This window comes from Macrosteles quadrilineatus, unplaced genomic scaffold (genome assembly GCF_028750875.1).
Source record: "Macrosteles quadrilineatus isolate MER2022 unplaced genomic scaffold, UCM_ALF_1.0 Scaffold_2__2_contigs__length_208266976, whole genome shotgun sequence".
Taxonomy (NCBI): Eukaryota; Metazoa; Arthropoda; class Insecta; order Hemiptera; family Cicadellidae; genus Macrosteles; species Macrosteles quadrilineatus.
The window spans coordinates 173,533,640-173,553,608 of NW_026542595.1; the positions used below are offsets into that span (position 1 = coordinate 173,533,640).

The 19,969-nt window shown below is 35.7% G+C and overlaps 1 protein-coding gene across 1 annotated transcript; it reads left to right on the forward strand.

The window, feature by feature from the left end:
- The first annotated feature begins 6,793 nt into the window (after window positions 1-6,793).
- Window positions 6,794-19,629, forward strand: LOC128986868 (extracellular tyrosine-protein kinase PKDCC-like). The gene is made up of 6 exons (XM_054407443.1): window positions 6,794-7,710; window positions 13,175-13,288; window positions 14,087-14,288; window positions 15,226-15,456; window positions 17,002-17,172; window positions 19,311-19,629. Exons 1-6 carry the CDS (start codon window positions 7,198-7,200, stop codon window positions 19,391-19,393), a joined length of 1,314 nt encoding a protein of 437 aa, XP_054263418.1. The 5' UTR covers window positions 6,794-7,197; the 3' UTR covers window positions 19,394-19,629.
- The last annotated feature ends 340 nt before the right edge of the window (window positions 19,630-19,969 follow it).

Sequence of the window (19,969 nt, forward strand, 5' to 3'; positions counted from 1 at the left end):
GCTTTATTTATATTAATAGCGAAAGCTAATCTAAATGGGAATTAAATCCTTGTAAACTTAAACGGCATATTAGGGTCTTTTGATATTAGTTTTATTTTTGGCATGAAAAATATCCAGTACCGGTAATTACTTCTAACTTTACACTTTTTTCAGACATACCTAACACAACCAATCGTGCTCCATTAACTAATCCAGAACCTTAAAATTGGGAAAAAGTATATTTCAGCTTTATTACAGTACATATTACATATAACCATATGCTTTAAATAAAGTTTAAACCATATGTTTTAAAGTAAACAAAGCAGACATGACATAGATTCCCATGCTATTTAAATGTGAATTATTTTATTCCGTATCAACCTTTTGGTACATAATTAAGAAAAATGAATAATTTTCCCCAAAATCTCATGTCCAGACCTTTAAAATGAGACATCTCCCAGCTTTCTACGGCCTCCCGTTCGCTCGCAATTTCATTGTAAAATTTTGGGCTTACGGAATTAGATATATAGATTTGACTTTGTTTATAAAAATATTGTTATTTTGTGACTTACGACAAAAAAAAATTATTTTTTAAAGATATTTATTCATACGTATATAATACATTCAACCACCTACTTCGTATATACACCCTATTACTAGAGCGACATATTTCCCTCTTCCCCTTGACTACCTTAATGTTTTATACTAATTAAACAATTAAATAAATAATATGGTACACGTAACCAAGCTTGTTAAGTACTGTAACCGAATGTGGTATTTAAATCAGTGGTCGAGATAGACAGTCAGTAATCGTGAAGGCATTGTTGGGAACTGATGACGCAGCACTGGGGAGGTTATATCAGCAATGCTGAACGCTGACTTTCGCTGAGTACGACCGGAGACTGGCAGATGTCGTATTCGGAATAAATTTCCCCTCACATTTTCCTGTTTCCCTTTTTGTCGCGTTTTCTTTCTTGTGGCGTAAGAACGATTTTTCCTAACTTCTTTGTGTTTTACGTAACTTATCTGTAAAACAAAATTAAAAAACCTCATGAAAATTTGTTGAAAAAAATACAATGAGAATATAGTGAGTTGAGTGAGATGGAATCGGGTGGAATGGAATGGGAATGGAATGTGATGAATTTGAGGTGTATTGAACTGAATAGACCGGCAATCAGATAAACTGAATCAAACGAACTTTACAGTATTTAAAATATTAGAAAAGGGTGGATGTAAAATTTAATACAATATAATAAGTTTGGATAAAATGTAACCTTAAAAACTTAAATACGTTCAGTGGTTTTCAACGTGTTTAGTTTCTTGACCGAACACGCACCATATGATGATTGATTGATGATGATTGATTGATTGATGATATAAATCAATCAATTATTTAAGACGGGGACGCCACTATGTGCGTTTAACCCAAATATGAGTGAAGGATGAGTAGTGTGATCTTGTAGTCTTGTTAAATTAAAATATAAGGCCGACATATTTCTTAGACACAGCTGTTAATTTATAGCCCAAACAGCTAATGGCAACTAAGGGACCTACAGTTTTATAATGGATTCTGAACCACATTTTTGCCTTGGTATTGACGAATTGGTCTAATTATCAGGATAGCACTGCAGATAGTCGTAGTACTCACTCGTGCGGACGTTAATCCACACCAGGGAGTATCGCATCCACATTGCATGCCTATAAATATCCACAATTCATGACCACCTAGAAGCTGGATTACAGGACGACGCCACCCGTCCATAGTGAGTTGAATGAGATGGAATCAGGTGGAATGAAATTGGGATGGATTGAGTTGAAATATGATGTGGAATGGGAATGGGATGTGATAAAATGAATTTGAGCTGTTTGAACTGAACATACCGGCAATCAACTGGATATTACTGGATCAACTGGGTTAAATGAACTTTATCTATATAAATAAAATTAGAGTTTTGTCTGTACTTTGCTCAGAATTATATACTTTTAGGTTATTTTTACGTTTTATACATTAAAGAAGCAGAAACGAGTCTTATCTCTATTTCTGTCTGTCTGTCTGTCTGTCTGTCTTTCCCTTTGTCTGTAACACTCAAGATGGCATTTTACGCAATCTTCTCCGTGAAAACCAGAGTACCTATCAAGATCCAAGTCATTTTAATGTATTCACTGGATTGGCGAGAGTGTCTTTAGTGATTTAAATATAGCCTCACTACTTTGTAAATAAAATTACGGACGTTCAAAAATGCAGTTTTTGCGATTTTTTTCAAATTTTTGTTCAATTTTTATCACATAATCGTCTATGAAATAACGAACAGCTGTTCGGATCAAGATTATTTTTTCTAGCTGTCAATGATATGTTTACAAATGTTGTTTACATATACCGCAACCATTTCGAATCACGTTTTGAAAGCAAATCCCAACCAAGTGAGATTAAAAACGTTTTTCTTACATAACGGATGTAATTAATCGCAAGTGCAATAATATAGTCTAATAGTGTAACCGTAAATGAAATTAAATAAATAGACATCGTCCAAATCGGAACCAGAAATTCTTTGAGTATAAAATGTTTCTTGAGTTTTGACAACCAGAAAGAAGACCTTGAATCAGTGTTGTATAGGGCTGGACACTGAAATGATCGTCGCCAATAGCTTACAAAAAAGGTTTCCACTCATTGACGGCGCTTCAATGGCGGTTGTGTAAAGTGTTAAGTAAAAAATCACAACTGCAGTGGGTGATTGTAACAGAGGTTTAACAGAGGAAGTGCTAAACTCGCTTTTCCAATGTGTCACTTTCTGTTTCTACTCACCGTGTGATGCAATCGCTGGACCATACAACCAATAGGCCCATAGCTCATATCTTGGGTACGTAAGCCTACATATATTTATTCATAACAACCTTTTTGACGACGATCCTTGATACCGGTACTTTTCCATAGAATACATGGCCTACCTACTTAAGAAATATAATTACAAATGACCAAAACCCCAACATTGTGTTTTTTCGTCACATTTCCTTCTAATGTTAATAGATATACTAATCATTGTTTAGAGAATGCGTAATCTATTAAATAACAAAAAGTTGTTTGGGTAAGGTTGTTTTTTTTTCAAACTGACACCGATAAGTTTACGCTATAACTTTTTACGAGAAAATCCAAAAGCAAGAGATCAATAACCTCGGGACTAGATATTAATGTATTTAATTGGTCGGATGTACTATAGTTCTTAGGTAGGTTCTTACGTAGGTACTGGTTCTTTTCCTTAGAACCGTTGGTAGCTGCTAGAATCATTTTTACGTAGGTACCAACACATCACTGTAGTTTACAAATTAGTTATCGTTGGTGTTGCACCTTATTTATTAGAGCCGTCCGTATTCAATTTAAGTGATGTCTTAACTCTGTATAAGTTTTGCTTTTTCTGTCTGGATTCCAAATCTTAGCTTACCCGGTATGCTAAGAAAATGATAACCTATTTGAGTAAAACATTTGTTGGGCAAACCATCATGAATTGTTTACGCCTTTATATTGTTTATGTATCAATAGTTCGTGGCCTTTTTTGGATTGTTGTGTGTATGTCTGTTGGTAACGCATTAATGTCCTTATTTCTCAGTGTTTCACGGAATGGACAAGAGCACCTTTGATACTGAAAATGTCAACCGGAATAAAGTGTTAAATGGTGAGGTTGAGGTAGTACTTTAAATACGTTTAAGTTAACCGATGTGGAAAGTAACTTTCAATTATAGGCCTACTTTAGGGCTACGCTTCATGGATCTATAAAACATTTTTTAGTTTAATCATTGGACATATGGACCATAACGATCCGGGTGACATTTAATTGCGAAGCATTTATTTTGGCTTGAACTGTCAGATACTGTATTTGCAAAGGTTTATATATAATAGTTTTGCCAGCATATCTGCAAATATGCAAACTAACTGCTGTTCTTAATCTTAATATAAGAAGGTTTCAACTGACTACTATAAGATCCCCGTGCGTAGAACGGGCACACAGCTAGTTTAAAATATTTGAAACGGTTATATGTAAAAATAAGTGTAATATAATGAATCTGAATAAATAGTGGGTTTCAGCGAATTTAGTTTCCTCGCCATAACACGCACCACAAAATGATAGGGACATCAAACGTTTACAAAGAACTTAAGAACTCTTTTTCAATAGTGAGGGCCCCGCTACGCGTTATTTTGACAGGCATAATGAGGCATGACCGAGCCTGAACAAACACGAGGGGCTTTGGAAGCCTGAGGGACATTTTTTGTCCCGCGACTCCAATGAATGGGCTTTGATGGTTTAATCGTTCTCCAGGTTGATCCTTAATCTTGACAATTAATCTTGACAACCTCTTGTCAAGGATGAAAGGATTTTCCCACTTTTTGATCTTCCACACCCAAACAGAAAGCTCTCGGCGTGTTTTGAAAAGAGAATAGATGAAAATCTGTAATGGGTGTTTTAGTAGCCATGTTTTGTTGTTGAAATTTGCTGAAGAATGGTTGGGTAATGTGTAATATTGATTGTACCGGTTATATTTTATTTTAATGGGATTTATGGCTGCGTGGAGTTGTATAAAGCAAAATCACAATACTGCAAAATAGTAATATTTTACCTTGCAAATTGGAATTTAATTTAAATAGACCAAATAAATGATGAAGTAATCTACATTTTAAGAATCTATCTGTTCAATGTATTGTAATTTATATTTTTAAAATTTGGTAACAAATACATCTAAGACGTGTATAGGGGTCTTAAATAAGGAACTCTTGTCAAATGGGACTTGAAATTTAACACACAACCTCGGACAAGAAAATACAAATTGATCGTTTCAGAAAAAAAAAACACAAACCACGATTTCAGAATGATTAAATTTTTTTTAAATTACAATTGTCGTAAACCACTATGCTGAAATAATGACACAGTTTTTAAATTTATGAATTTGTTCGTTTTGGTGACTTGGTACTTTAGAAAACATTCTGATATCGTATCGAAACTTAAATTGCTTTATTGCCTTTTATTTACTTAAATTCTTTAAATTTATGGCATCTACCTGATTAGAAGCACGATCAGCTGTTAGAAGCTGCACTGTACTAGATCGTCTTTGCGATACAGTTACCATCCTCTCGGGAACCGTCTACTGTAACTACCTGGCCAAACTATTTGGTCAAAGTTACAACTGCTGTATACCTATATCATTAACAGAACGGTTTTTAACAATACAGTTGTTAATAATAGAAGCATACAAAAATCAATTGCTAAACTATTTTATGTTGACAGTTTTTAATTTGTACATGAACACCATAGTGTACAACACATAATACATACTACAAATTACGTGGTACAATTTAAACTATTGTTATATCTAATTTTGTGTTTGGAAACTGATGGTGAATGTCTAAGATTCATTCGGTTTACTTACGCTTCAATCTTGACATAGGCGAAGACAAGTTCCTTGTTTACTGAATATTTTAAAAGATATTTTAAGGAGTTAAAACCTACCGGGAAAGAGAGTCTCTCAAACTTATCTGGACCATAGATCAATCTACTTGTTTATGTTTGTACTGTTAAAACAGCTAGGGAACAATCCTTCGCTCTTGTTTCATACCCGTTCATTGGCAGATGCTAGAGTCAACAGTAAACTGTGGTCAAAGGGCAAGTATTTGGTTTCCACACGAACAAAATCAATCATTTGGAATCAAACATTTGGAATTTCTAATGATGTCACGTTTTGTAGTCTACATATCCTTTTTTAGTTTTCATCGTTCACAGCTTTCCCAAAATCGTATTCCAAGTTCATAAAGTCATAAGATGCCATGTAGAGAACTTTTAATGTGCAGTATGAAGATTTCTCAAAGTGAAGTTGCTGTTTTCTTAAATTAATACATTACTCCTTTTAAAGAAATTAAAAAAATAAATTGATGGAATAACAAACGATTCTATGAAGATCAATTGTGACGAAGATACTAATAGTTTCTCTCTTGAACGTGCTAAAGGTTCCATGAATCCCACACGAGGTGGTCCGAGGCTAGTGTCGAAGAATGCACTTCTAGGAGTTACGAGGGGTTGTCAAGGACTCTTCAGTGTTTAGGACAATCTGTAGAGTCATTCATCACCCGAAACGTCCAAGAGGGTGTTAGGTAGGGCCTTCTGAATAGGACCTTTACTAAAAGGAAAGAATCCGTGAAGCATTCAACGGTTAAAATATGATGTCAGTTGTCTTGCAACAACCATCCAGGCCTTTGAGATTTTTAAACAGGATCTGCAGTTGAAATTGGAGTTGTAGTTTCTTTTTCGTTTATTGGAACGGGCTTATTTATTTTAAACTGCCCCAGAGGTTTGATATAATATTAGCAATGGTTTCTATCAGACATTGATTATGTCTCATGTTTTTTCTTAACATTAAAGGTATATTAATAAATATTGTTTAACACGAGAAAAGGATTAGATGAGTTAATTGTTGTTTTTGTTTTTAATATTATAGCTAAAGTGGTATATGTTTATTTTGAGATGTGTATACGATATTCAGTGTAGTCATCATTGTGGTTACATTTAGGTAATGTGGAATACAAGGAGTCATGTTGCAGATCAAATCTTGTTCATATATTTAGGAAAGGTGGAAAACAACAAGTCATCTTCCAGAACATATCTTGTGCATATATTTCGGTAAGGTGGGACACAGCGATTCACCTTAGCTCTCGTCGTGTTTCAGGTAAGGTGGGACACAACGAGCCACCCGTCTGTTCACATCTTGTTAGCGGCTGCGCGCTGCGAGGGACAGGTCGTTGGGTGGGAAGTGGGAAGAGTCGGGTAAACAAAACATTCGATTCTCGACTCTCGACAGTCGGACCTCGAGCACCGACCGGATCATACACACAGCTGTGGACAACCAACACTCAAAAATCAGCTGATCGAGTAGTGTTTGTAGGCAGTGTGATGGTGATAAAACGCGGGGTTAAGTGTGATAACGCGCGTAATCGGTCGACAAGCGAACAGCTGAACAAGGCGGTGAGGTGGCTACAGATCAATACGTGACTTTGAGGTTATGCTGTAACAGTGAGTTGAATCATCTAATTATTAAGTATTTTAATAAATTTTCGGTTATGTGTTTTATAAATCTCAAAATACGTTTCTTATTATGATTTACGAACTTTAAAAATAATTGTGACAGAAATCTTTATGTTAGGTGAACTATTTTTGCATATATTTTCAAAGTGTCTTCAACATGTACTTCACTTCTCCCTTTCTTCAACTCCGTTCTTCAGGAGTTTGTCTCTTCATCTCAGTCTACTTCTTCCTCTTCCTAGTGGCCAGCATAGTTCTCTTCACTCCCATGTTCCGTGCCTCCTTGGACCACAGAGTTCCTCCCCCTAGCTACCGGAGCGACCCTGACAACTCCTGGGAGAACTCGCTGTTCCTGAACCTCAGCGGGTTTTCCTCCGCCCCCAGAGGACTCCGGTGGCCCGTGCCGTCCTCCGGTCCCATCAACTGCTCAACCCTCCACGAGGTACGCGACCTGGAGTTTGTCGCCGCCGGATGGACCAAGGCTGTGTACAAGGGAGTGTTCCGTGGAAGTCCTGTAGCGGTCAAGACGGTGAACCTCAACGGGCACGACTTCCGCCAATGTCAAGAGAGTAAACCACAGGCTTCTCTGGCTACTTGCTACCGTAGAACTGCTGCGAAACTGCTCAAGGAACTTATCCTGCTGACGGAGTTGCAGCATCAAAACGTTATCAAGGTAAGTGCGGGTTTGCTTTGTAAACATCGTCTATACAGAATCGATGGTTAAAAATTATACGATGTGAGTATAAACTAAAATCAACTAACTAAACCATAAATTGACACCATCTTAAAATTAAAAGGATATAAGTTAGTAGTCAACTAAACTTGAGTGAATTATATTTATTTGTTTAATCTATGTTAATAGAAATGGGTGTCCAGCAAAATAAACAAAACCAGTTGTCGTTTTGGAACTTACATAACAAATACAAATTCAACTGAACGAAACTTAGAACCAAGCTTAGAATTAAGCTTGGAAACGATTTGATTTTATTGGAGATTTAATTTTAATCCACACTTAAACTTAAGAGTACTTTAATAATGCACAAATTAATGTCATTGGTAATAAAGAAACGTACGTCGCTAACTGTTGTTGACTCTTACATTAGTTACATTCTATTTTAAGAGGATCATGTTTAGTATTAGTACTATATTTCCAAGTCGTATTCCTGTCTAAATTTTAATGGACGTTTGAATAATGACTGAAGAACAAAAATCAAACATGTTGACCCCAATCGTATGTAATCTTGCAGTAGTTTCGTATATTTTTATCCTGCCGTAATTCCGAACAAAACAAGACATATTTCAACAGTAAAACTACAACTATGGTAGTAGCACTTAATGACGGTAAATGATATGCTATCTAGCCAATAATATTTTGACGCCTTGCGTTTAAAAATTTCTTATACTAACAACAAAATACCACTCTCTTATGCACTTGATAATGTTTCCCCTTTTACCTGTAACGAACGCCTAAAATGGGATTAGCTAATATAAAAAGCACTTAATCTATTAAGTATGCAAATCAATAGATCTGCATAATTAATTGTTGAACTTAATTATCTCAATGATCATTGTCTATTTCATTATGCTAATTTGAGTAGAATATTGCAATTACAATCTCTTTATTCTCTTTATTAACATTATTAAGTGCTTTAACTTTATTAGAGTTTTATAGGTAAACATGTGTATTACATATAAAGCATCCTATTGTCATCACAATACTACTTCAGTTAATACCATTTTTGGTTTATCTGGCCAGAAATGTTTTTCATTTTTATTTCCCTCTCTTTGTATATAGTTCATGAGAACTTTAGTATTGTACCATTACATTTTTATCATGAGACGGAAAGTAAAAATAATATCCTTGCTTAAAATCAGTACGTAATCTGTAGACAATTTTTAAAAATCGAGTAAATAATTTTGTTCAATTTTATTTTTAATTTAAAATATAATACGGTATGGTATTTGAACGTACTAAACTGCTAGTATGAGTGTAATAAAATGCATATATTTATTAACAATGATGAATTTATTCCGATTATAACCTAAGTTGTTATAGACCAGTAGTTAAAACACACTTTTTTGTTCTTAAACAGTGGGTTTTTATAAATCTTCCACAATATGATAATAATAACGTGAATGGAATATGGACGACGTGTTTTTCTTCATTAAATAAAAATGACCAGAAACGTCTCCTATAACTTACGTCCCTTATATGTATTTGTTTGCTTGTGCGATGACTTAGATAATATTAAAACTATTCAAATTATGAGTGGGCTGAAAAGTTTTTCAAAGGCCAAGTAAAAACAAAAAGTTTTCAAAAGAATTTTGGCGAAAAATAAAAATACTTGTGTTTTATTATAGCCAAACTCGTGTGAATCCGGAATACCAAATATTTTCAAAACGTAATAGTTTGAAATTATGAGTAACAAATGACGTAGAAAAACTGCGCGTTGTTTATAGGCTATAAACACGAGGTAAACAAACTGTTTGCGCTGTTTGCAGTTAACATAAAACTTGGATGGATTTGAGAAACGGACTTGCCTTCTCGCACATCGTGGAAACTTGGTAAATATTTTATCTGCTTTTCGTGTTGATGAGACGTAAAGGTTTCATTTCCCGCATCACTGTTTAACATCTTCAGGTAAAAGTTTTGATTTTCAAGTTTAAAAATTCTTAGATTAAAATATACAATCAATTATTTACACTTATAATATAGGCCTTAAAACTGTAGGTTCTTTTATACTTGTCAACAATGATATTTTTAATTCTGCCTTTTGAAATATTGAACCCATTAACTCTGTATTTTGATAAATTGTAGAAATAAAGGTACAAAATAATAGAATGTACACAAATTTAGCATCCTTACTTTTTCGAGTTTTTAATCCTATATAGGTTATTAAAAGAATTTGGGTTTTCTTTTCCAAGTTTACTTGGCTCTTCTACCCGACCGAGTTTCATGTTTGAGGTCTCAAGTTGAAGGTATGCACGCTTAGATTTCACATCAAGCATCGGCATATATTTACCTACTGTATTACTCGACCAAAAAAATATAAATTTGACATATTTTCGAATTCTTACTTCAATTCAAGATGTATTTCACCTATAATACTAAATATTTTGGTCTAAGCAACTTAAGTGAAATACCGGCTTTCATTTGATCTATTAGTTATTTAAATCGGACGAGTTTCAAGCAAACGCAAGGTGAACAACCAACAATAACATAAAAATGATTTTTTATATGACTTTTCTATGATTAAAAATCAATAGCTCCAGTATTGTTAATGTTTTTGATATGTTTTAGACTCAAAATAATCAGTAAATTATAGGCTTAAATTTGAGCTATGATAGTTTGAATCAGTTAAGTTCAAGATACTAATCAAATTTGACTATTTCTCGGTTATGATATTTATTTCAACGGATCAGCATGGGTCCTCCTTAATTTCATTATTCATAAGATGTTTCATCTACAATTTCTTTATTGTAAACCAACTCCAAACGATACGGTGACATCTCTTTACAACAATGAAGCAATGACGTCACTTTGTCGGTGTTTGTGTTTGGTCCCTGATGACGTCATGTTGTCATTGTCAAATACACGCACCCCCCCCCCCCCCCCCTCCTGCCACTACCCCTGGGGGCAATAATTCATGACTACAATCGAAGCTTACGCTTTGAATGTTGCTTAATCATGCAATCGTTATGTACAATGGTCGGGGGATTCTTAAGTTGAGAAGGGTAGAAGCATATTTGTTATTTATTGAATTGTTAAATAAGTGTTTGTTTATTATCTTTACCACTTTACCGTTAATAATTACTCATGCTTTTTCGGGGTTTTATCAACTTTTTACACCAACACTGATTGATCGGGTAAGAATAATTTTATAGGACCATGTACAAAGTTTTTGGAAATACACCTACGTGTCTATGAATCTATTACTCCCAAAAAATTACGAATTTACCTTATGAAGGAATAGTGTTACTGCTCCAACTATGATTACGATCATTTCCCAGAACAACAATCTTGTCACTACAACAATCTTTGTTATAACAATTGTATAGCCCTTTGACTCCTTAACGGTAAAATAGGCTTCCTTAGTGTGTTCGTGTCTTAAGTCATTGTGTCGTGTTATATACAATTATTTTGTTTTCACGTTTTGACGTGTCGCAAGCTTTGACAATGCGACGAATCTAGTCAGCACAATTTTCGTTGACGTTGAGGTAGATTTTTAGACTGCTTAAGAAGTTTGGTTCGATATTGGTTGTATCTTTGCTGATTCACATTGTAGCGAATTTTCCATATAGGGAGTAAGCTATTACCGTCGTACTCATGGTAAGACCTGGATCCGGGACCGATTTACTTTTTCGTTTTCAGGTCCCTAGAGGCCAAAAACACCATCCGTTCAAATTCATATCTTAGCGCGATAACTCGAGCAAAAATCATACGATTTTGATTAAATTTGTAAACCTACGTTTCAGTTAATGTCAATTATTAAAACGAGTTTGCGAACCAGCATGATACAACTATTGGAACAGGGGTTTATGCGGGGGGTTTTATGGGGTAAAAATTGGGGTTTTTTTCATTTTCGACCCTAAAAATATAGAAATTAAAACAACTTCTTTCCAAACCATTTTGTAGAGCTTAAAAAAACAAATAATTTAGTATATTGAAGCATTATTATGCGCCTAGTGGCTACAGATAAATTTCAAAAAAACGTTCAATTTTAAATTTCCATGTTATTTTTATGGAGAAAATTGTAAACTGTTGTAATTTGCTTGTTTATGAGCATATTTTGATCAAATTTGTAAAATACATTCATTTCACACTAAACTATTAACACTTTACAAAAAAACACCTTTTACCCTCCCTGTTGCAGCAAACCTAAGTACTCGTTAATCTAATGCTATTTAAGTAGGGAATAAATGTGATATTTTTAAGGAGCCATTTTTAGTGTAAATCCAATCAGGCAAATAGAAATTCGCTTAGTCTGCAGGTTTGCTGCGGTGGGGTCATTTTTACTTACGGTATAACAAAGTATTGCTTTCAGTTAAAATTATTTTACATTCTATTTTAGTTTACTTTTTCCTGAACACGAGCTATTAAACTCCATAATATGCATATGCCTATATACATAAAATATAATATGCCTAACAACGATATAAACATGTATAAAAACACTTTGACTCATATAAGCTACTAAATTTCAAAATCATCAATTTTACAATGTCTGACAAAACATTAGGTGTACCCAGAGTTGGAGTGTGCTAAAACACCAAACAATTGCCATGTTCACGAATGTACAACACCAACACATCAACCTTCTCTCTAGTTTGAGTGAGTATTTGATGATACGTGTTATGTAAATCAGACAGATACGACATGTATCTTGCAACCTACATATCATTAAACACACATGTTACATGTTCATTTTACATTCAACTCATGTTCAACATGTTATGTCCACATGATATGTTCACATGATATGTATATGTTGCTCATGCCTCTGTCGAGTAGCCAAATGTAATCATAACGACTTACCTTATTTGATAGTTTATAATTCATTTTCTTTAAATGTCTATCGCCACAAACAGTATTATATTGATTGAATGTTGTGATTGGAAATGTTTTGAGATCATTTTTATTTCCTTATCATGAAAACAGTTATTTTAATTTACAAAGTAGTTTGGTATTTTTATTATACCGAATAAGAATAATTTCTAATAATAATAGTTCACTTTTGTGTTACTGTGGCTTCTTATAGTATATAATTGCCCTTTGGTTACTCTTTGTGATAAAAAGCTTGGCGTTTATACCCTTCTTTGAACAAAGCTGTACTTCCATAGTTTAGCTTAGTGAAGAGAACCTAAAAATGTGTCTCTTTGAGTTTGTGTCTTAAACTTTATTTTAAAGACACAACCTCCAAGCGAGGTGAAATGTCTCTGCTTTGGACACTCTCCACAAAAATCCTTAATAATAATTACGGTAATCAACATAAACAAAAAGCAAAGAATAACATAACACTATTTATACAATAAAGCAACTTTGCATGTATGCAATTTATAAACGTGAAAGTCCAGATATACCCTTTTTAACTATAAGTTTCAATTAGAAACTATTGTTAATTTGTATAATGTTACAGATACTAGGATCTTGTGTGCCTGATGCTGTGGGGCCGGTAGTGATTGCTACAGAACTGGGAGAACCTTTGGATACTGTCCATCTTCTGCAGCTATCCTGGGAACATCGCCTCCAGGTGTGTCTGTGAAACAGTTTGAAGAATAAGTTTAGTAACGTAAGGTGTATATCTGCTAGGTAACCCTCCGACTACATTCAGAAACTAATGTTAAATGCTAGAGACGAGAAATGTAAGCGTTTTTGGAAAAAAATTTGTCTTGATTTTCTTTTATTTTGACCCATTATAATAAATAATTAATAAATCTTCCTTATGTTGTAAATAAACAGGTAAAATTGACAAAGTCGTAGAGGCAGTACAACTGCCAGGTCATACAAGTTTTTTTTATGTATAAAATATGATATACAGTCAAAAAGAATTTATTTATGTTATGTTTGGAAAAATTCTTAGAATTTGCTATTTATTTTTCGGACACCCTTTATAGGACGCAAAACTATCAGCTACCGTTAGCTGGATCTGAGGGATGGATTAAGAATCCAAAATATTTTATATGTGATCCAAACGGCATTCATCCTATGACTATTTAAATTGATTTAAACACTTAATATCATCTAAAAACTCAATTGTGTTAAAATGCTTGTTAAAATGGGCTAAAGGCACATTTCAGTTGACAATGTAGTCCTAAATGATTTTGCCGTAGAGAAAATGGAGATGAAACTGAAACCTTAAAGACCTGTGTTTTAACCCTTTACTAATTCCTTTTTTCAATGTTTATTTAAACTTGAACGTTTGAAACCACATAAGTTGTTGGATCCACTCATTTAATAACCTAATGATGGCACTCTTTTACAAGTCTACTCTCTCATTAATGACTAATCTCTAACAAAATGTGAAACAAATCCTTCATTTTTTCCGCAGCTGGTCCACGGAGTAGCGAGTCTTCTCTACCACCTGGCCCACTCTCCTCTCGGATCTCTCGCCATGAACGACCTGCGTCGCCAACAGTTTGTGTTGGCCGGAGGTGTCCTCAAGTTGTCCGATGTAGACGACATGGGCGTCTCTGAACCTTACTGTGAGACAGACCTAGACTGCAGCAGACATCTCCAGCCTAACATGACTGGTGAGTTACATAGTTGTTATAGTTTGTACTATACAAGAATTTAATGGGTGGTTTTTGCAAGGGCTGTTTGTGCATATAGCTCTGTAGTTTGGGTGTTCACAGTGAAGAGTCACCTTGATGCTCATTTACATAATCTGTGAACAGAATGGTGCCATTTGCAGTTCTGTAGCTGACATTTACACTTTATTTTATGTCTAACAAATTATGAATGATTGTATCTCCTGCCTTGTGAAATATCAGGTCAACATCTTATAGTATACCTGGATGAGAGACTTTTGACTTACTTTGACTTATTTCCTTACGTTCTTAGGGGGAGCATAGGGCCTCGATGAACACTCTCCAGTGGTACCTTTGGATGGCCAGCTCCTTTGCCCTAGCCCATGTCATGCCCTGACTCTTTAACTCCTCCACAGTCCGCCACAAGGTTCTTGGTCTCCCTCTTCTATTTCCCTGTGGATTCCATTCCAGGGCTTGTCTCGCTACTGTATCTTGTGGTTGCCGAAGAATATGCCAATCCATCTCCATTTTCTCCTATTTACCTGGATGAGAGAAGATTGCTCTAATTTCTCGCATAAGTGTGGGGTGTGGGGGTGTATCCTTAAAAACACTTTCTCAACACCGCACAAAGGTTAACAATTAGGGCATAGGTTTATTATGTTTTTTGATTTCAGTTATTCCATTGAGTATTGGATACTGAAGTAGACATCAAATCTATATGGACCAGCTCCAGCTGTTGCATTTTTTTTTTTTTTTAACCTAGTTGTATGAGCCTAGTCAAAGAAGTGTCTGAAATTTTATTTTATACCTTATCTTTTTTGCTGACCAAGTATTCAAACATTCAAAGGCTATACACAATACAGGGACAATTAATATTTGTTTTCTAACATTTATTTTACTTTTAAAAATATGTTCTTGATATCACAATCATGACTCTTAGATCGAGGGTTGACGAGGTGCGTAGACAGCCAGTGCAGAGGACACAACGAGAGGCTCAACATCTGGAGAGCTGGCCAACACTTTGTACGTCAGCTGTTGCCGCTGAGAGCTCCGTCTGCGCTGGAGCCACAGATACATCAGCTGCTGGAGGCGTACAGTGACACGTCTTGGAGCTCAGAGAGGATACTGGCTGCCACGGAGCAGCTGCTCCGCTCATACACTGGTCACAGGGGTACGTCTCATTGTGTTTTTATGAAATAATTACAAACACTTGAGGGAAAACAATCCAAATCCCTTAAATGTGTATAGATATTTCCGGTATTTCCTCTTGCAGTGAAGTATGGAATATGCTAATCACTAGTATAGTTTTTATTTTATTTTATTTATTTATTTTTGTCCTAGGACGCTAGGCACGAGCCCTAGATCGTTTTTCACATTACTTAAGGTTAAACCTAGGGGTTGCGGCATTATCACTTGGATAAAATCCATTGCTGATTTAGCGGGATTTGAACCCGGGACCCCAGGGACTGAAGTTCTGCATTCTAACCACCAGACCAGCTCCCTTCTCTGATCACTAGTATAGTAGTGCATCAATTGTTTTCACAACCTATTAATTGCCTTACATTATTTAATTATCCGACAACCTTTTGTAACAATCTCTTGTATTTAGATTGTAAGTCAATTTCCAAACAATTCAGGAAAAATTTAGCAGCAATTGTGCAGCAGCATTTTGGATGGGTTAAATAAAATAATATATTTGTTTTGGTGGTGATTATTAATTTAATGTTAAATCGATACAAACAAGTTTCCCTGCGTTTGAACAGGGTCTCTAAATTTCCAATTAATTTGTCTACTAACAACAATTTGTCTTAGTCACAGAGTAGCAAAATGTTGGTTACAAGGGTTATCGGTAAATTATCGGATGTTCAATGAGTTGTCTTCATGACAGAGTAAGCTAGATCAGTCTGACACCATTGCAGTGTTCTTTACTTCCTCCATTACTGTTCTCGCACCCAACTCTATCTACGAAACTCTCAGTATTGTTGTAGCATCTGACAAAGAAAAAGTCAACTCTAAACTGGAGAATTTAAATTCATAGGTAGATGGCCATAAGAGAAAAGTGCATGGACAAAAAAATTTGCGTAGATGGTCAAGGAAGCTCACAAAAAGTAATCTATTTGCACTACTTGACCGTCTGCGGAGTCAGTTATTTTCTGCCAAGAGAAGTCACAAATTTGAGGGATTTGCTTGTGGATCAGTGTCATTAAAATTTCCCGCACTTGCCAATATGTCTATGACAGTCATAGACCTGTTACATTTCAGAGTTTTAATCTCTTGCAGTCACACACTGGATCAGCAAGAAAGATTCTTTTCAACTTTTGGTTTATCTCATCTGAAGTTGATGGACGCCCGCTGCCTGCCTTGACATATGTTTTTGACCTTCCCAAACTCCCTCTACTACTTAAGCACATTTTTTCACTCACTAAACTATCTCCGTGGCACCATAGTTCAACTAGGTTTTGACCAGTTGAACCACAAAGATCCATTCACTTAACATAATCTTTACTTAACAGGAGCTTCTTTTCTTTACCATCTTCAAGGATCACGACGTTATAGTGAGCATTGCATTTGAATTTTGGGTGTATAGAGATTTGGACAGACTAAAATAGTAGTTAAAAAGTATTGTATGGCGCTTAGATTTCAACTGGCTCCACCATGATCTACCCAATAATGGTTTAACTAGTTACATCTTGTAATCATATGTTTATTTTGCCAGGAACGTACGAGGATTTCCCAGACAGTGATCTGCCAGGACAGTTTGACTATTGGTGTAGACACAGTGAGGACCCTGTCAGCTGTAGATACACTGTCAGCAATACAGAAGAGGCAGTGTCTCTATGCGACGGTGACCTCTTGTGTCGTGCTATCATCATCAGACATGAGCATGGTGAGTTATTTGATTAAAGTATTGAAGGTCTTGCCATCATCTAGTCAATAACCAGTGAAAGATCAATTGAGGTTGGACAATAACAACCCGCTATATTAAACGTTTGCCTCATATGTTAAGTCCTCATAGCAACAGGACTTGCCCAAGAGTGACACTACTCTACAGAAGGAAGGAGTTGGTCATGTGATACATATCAGTGGCCAATCAGAGAGCTAGTCTTGAAACCATTGGGATTTGAAGATACTGATGCACTCCATGAGGAAAACATTTAACTATTTGAAATGGTATTTAAATGGAGATTGTGGTGAAATCAGTTACATATTATATACATATTATTAGAGTGCATGAAAATAAAAAATTATTTTAAGAATACTTAGAACAAAACAGTTTGACACATACCAAAAAAGATCAAACAAAATTTTAAAGCTAGCCACAATGCTACAGTTCATTCAGTATTACTATTCTAATCCATATCATTAAATGTCTAACATGCTACGACAGACGCGAAGATGAACAACGTCAACAAATGCAAAAATAAAGCCCAGTGGAAAATATGAATATTTGGGGTTACCTCGACCAACCCGAAATAAAAACCCAAAACCCACTACCCTAACATGCACGCTAAGGCACAATATGCGGCGTTTCCTTCTCAATAGCTAGATGAAATGTAATCACATTACACTGTCCATGGGAAATGTCTCCCATCTGCATGTGCACCTGAGCAGGGATGGTGATGTCTCCGATCGGAGGCATGCGCACCTGGGCAGGGATGGTGATGTCTCCGATCGGAGGCATGCGCACCTGGGCAGGGATGGTGATGTCTCCGATCGGAGGCATGCGCACCTGGGCAGGGATGGTGATGTCTCCGATCGGAGGCATGCGCACCTGGGCAGGGATGGTGATGTCTCCGATCGGAGGCATGCGCACCCGGGCAGGGATGGTGATGTCTCCGATCGGAGGCATGCGCACCTGGGCAGGGATGGTGATGTCTCCGATCGGAGGCATGCGCACCTGGGCAGGGATGGTGATGTCTCCGATCGGAGGCATGCGCACCTGAGCAGGGATGGTGATGTCTCCGATCGGAGGCATGCGCAACTGGGCAGGGATGGTGATGTGCAGGGATGTGTTAAGTACTAAGTATAAAGTATTTGGTATTAAGTATACAACTATTAAGATGCTTAACACCTTAAGTTTACGTGTAAATTGAATCATAAGCTAGTCTATACTGCTCTTCATTGTTGATGTTTTGTAGCTGAACATCAATATCTTCGTGTTTTGATGTAGGAGGAATTGGCTTCTCCAGAAAGTTATTTTGAGTCCCTGTTTAGTGTACCTCTTTAGCAAGATAATTAGAAAGTAGCATAGATCTGAGTGCAATTCTACCATAGGGCGAAGTAAGCATTTTTTTCTCCCAATTTCTTAATGAATATTTCACAAAACTTTTTTGTAACTTGAAAACTAGATGAGATTTTGATGTGGACGTAGTCAATGTAACTTTTCCATCAGTTTCTTATTCAGAATTACACGGAGAAATGATGAACTCGTCTCTATCGTCAGTCTCACGTTAAGTTGAGATAGGTCTTTGGCATCTCTCTATCCTTGATTATGTATGAATTGTAGTTGTAAAAGTATACAACTATTTCCACAAATGGGTAAAAAGTTGTTCAGTGTCATAGAATATTCTTTTTCACCAAACTGTTCAGAAAGCAGCCGATTTTAGTTTTCTAAACCGTACTCAAATTCATCGTTTTCGGGTAACTTCAAATAGGGAGCAGAAAAAAGAACATAATGTGGTAAATTTTTCAGCATGCTGAGCTCAAAATATTATGAGTGCATTATGAAAACGCTGCTAATCACTTGATATTAAAAGCTATGTTTGTAAACAACAGAAATTTTATTGATGACGACTTTGTATAGCCTGAAATTATGTGGTCTAATTTTGTAACGATTAGAATAAGGTTATAGTTGTTCATCACATGGAGCGAAAGTGTCTTTTTGGTACATAATCATAATTCCAAGCTCGGCAGCGCCTTGGTCATTGTTAAACACAATTGGGAACCAAACCAAGGACCACTTTTGCTCCTATGATGAAAACTACTACGGTAATTGAGAAAATAAATGGTAATTTCATGTTGCAGATAAAATTCAAGCGACGCTCAAAAATGGGTTCGCACCCCCCACCAGCCGTCCAGGGGCGTATTTACTGCTTAAGCCGAGATGATTCCCCCTTTACCCCCCTACGGTGTCCTCTAGTCATCTGCCAGACCTCTGTGATATAGACTTATGATAATTGTCTCGATGTGATATAACATTTTGTAACTTTTTCATGTTGTGATATTGTGTATTTTTGTATATTTGTTATTGTTTTATATGGTTTGTACTGATTATTGTACGTATTTACTGAGGCTTTGTACTTGTGAAATATATTGTTATAAATTTATTTCTACAATTGTCTAATAGTTTTGTCTTCAGTTTGTTTTCTTCACAAAAATGTTGTCCAACAACAATTCGTAGACTTTTTTAAGCCTTACATCTATCTGGTTGTTAACCGACTACAGATCATTAAATTGTTATGAGTTTAAATCTTGCTCACCATTAAAACTCAAAACGTTCCACATTCAAGCCTGGGACCTATGAAGATGGAATGATGCAAAATTAAAAAAAGGCTGCTAATATCTAGAAAATAATTGTATTACTTTGTCAAAAGAATGTATTCCATAACGTTTTAAACCTTGTTTTAGGTATTAGCATCATTGACTATCAGGTAAATAAAACTATTAGGTGGTAATAAAAAATT

Coding starts and splice junctions, on each gene's coding strand:
- LOC128986868 (XM_054407443.1), top strand. CDS start 7,198: ATGTACTTCACTTCTCCCTTTCTTCAACTCCGTTCTTCAGGAGTTTGT. Junction 14,289..15,225: donor TCTCCAGCCTAACATGACTG/GTGAGTTACATA, acceptor CATGACTCTTAG/ATCGAGGGTTGACGAGGTGC. Junction 15,457..17,001: donor CTCATACACTGGTCACAGGG/GTACGTCTCATT, acceptor TTATTTTGCCAG/GAACGTACGAGGATTTCCCA.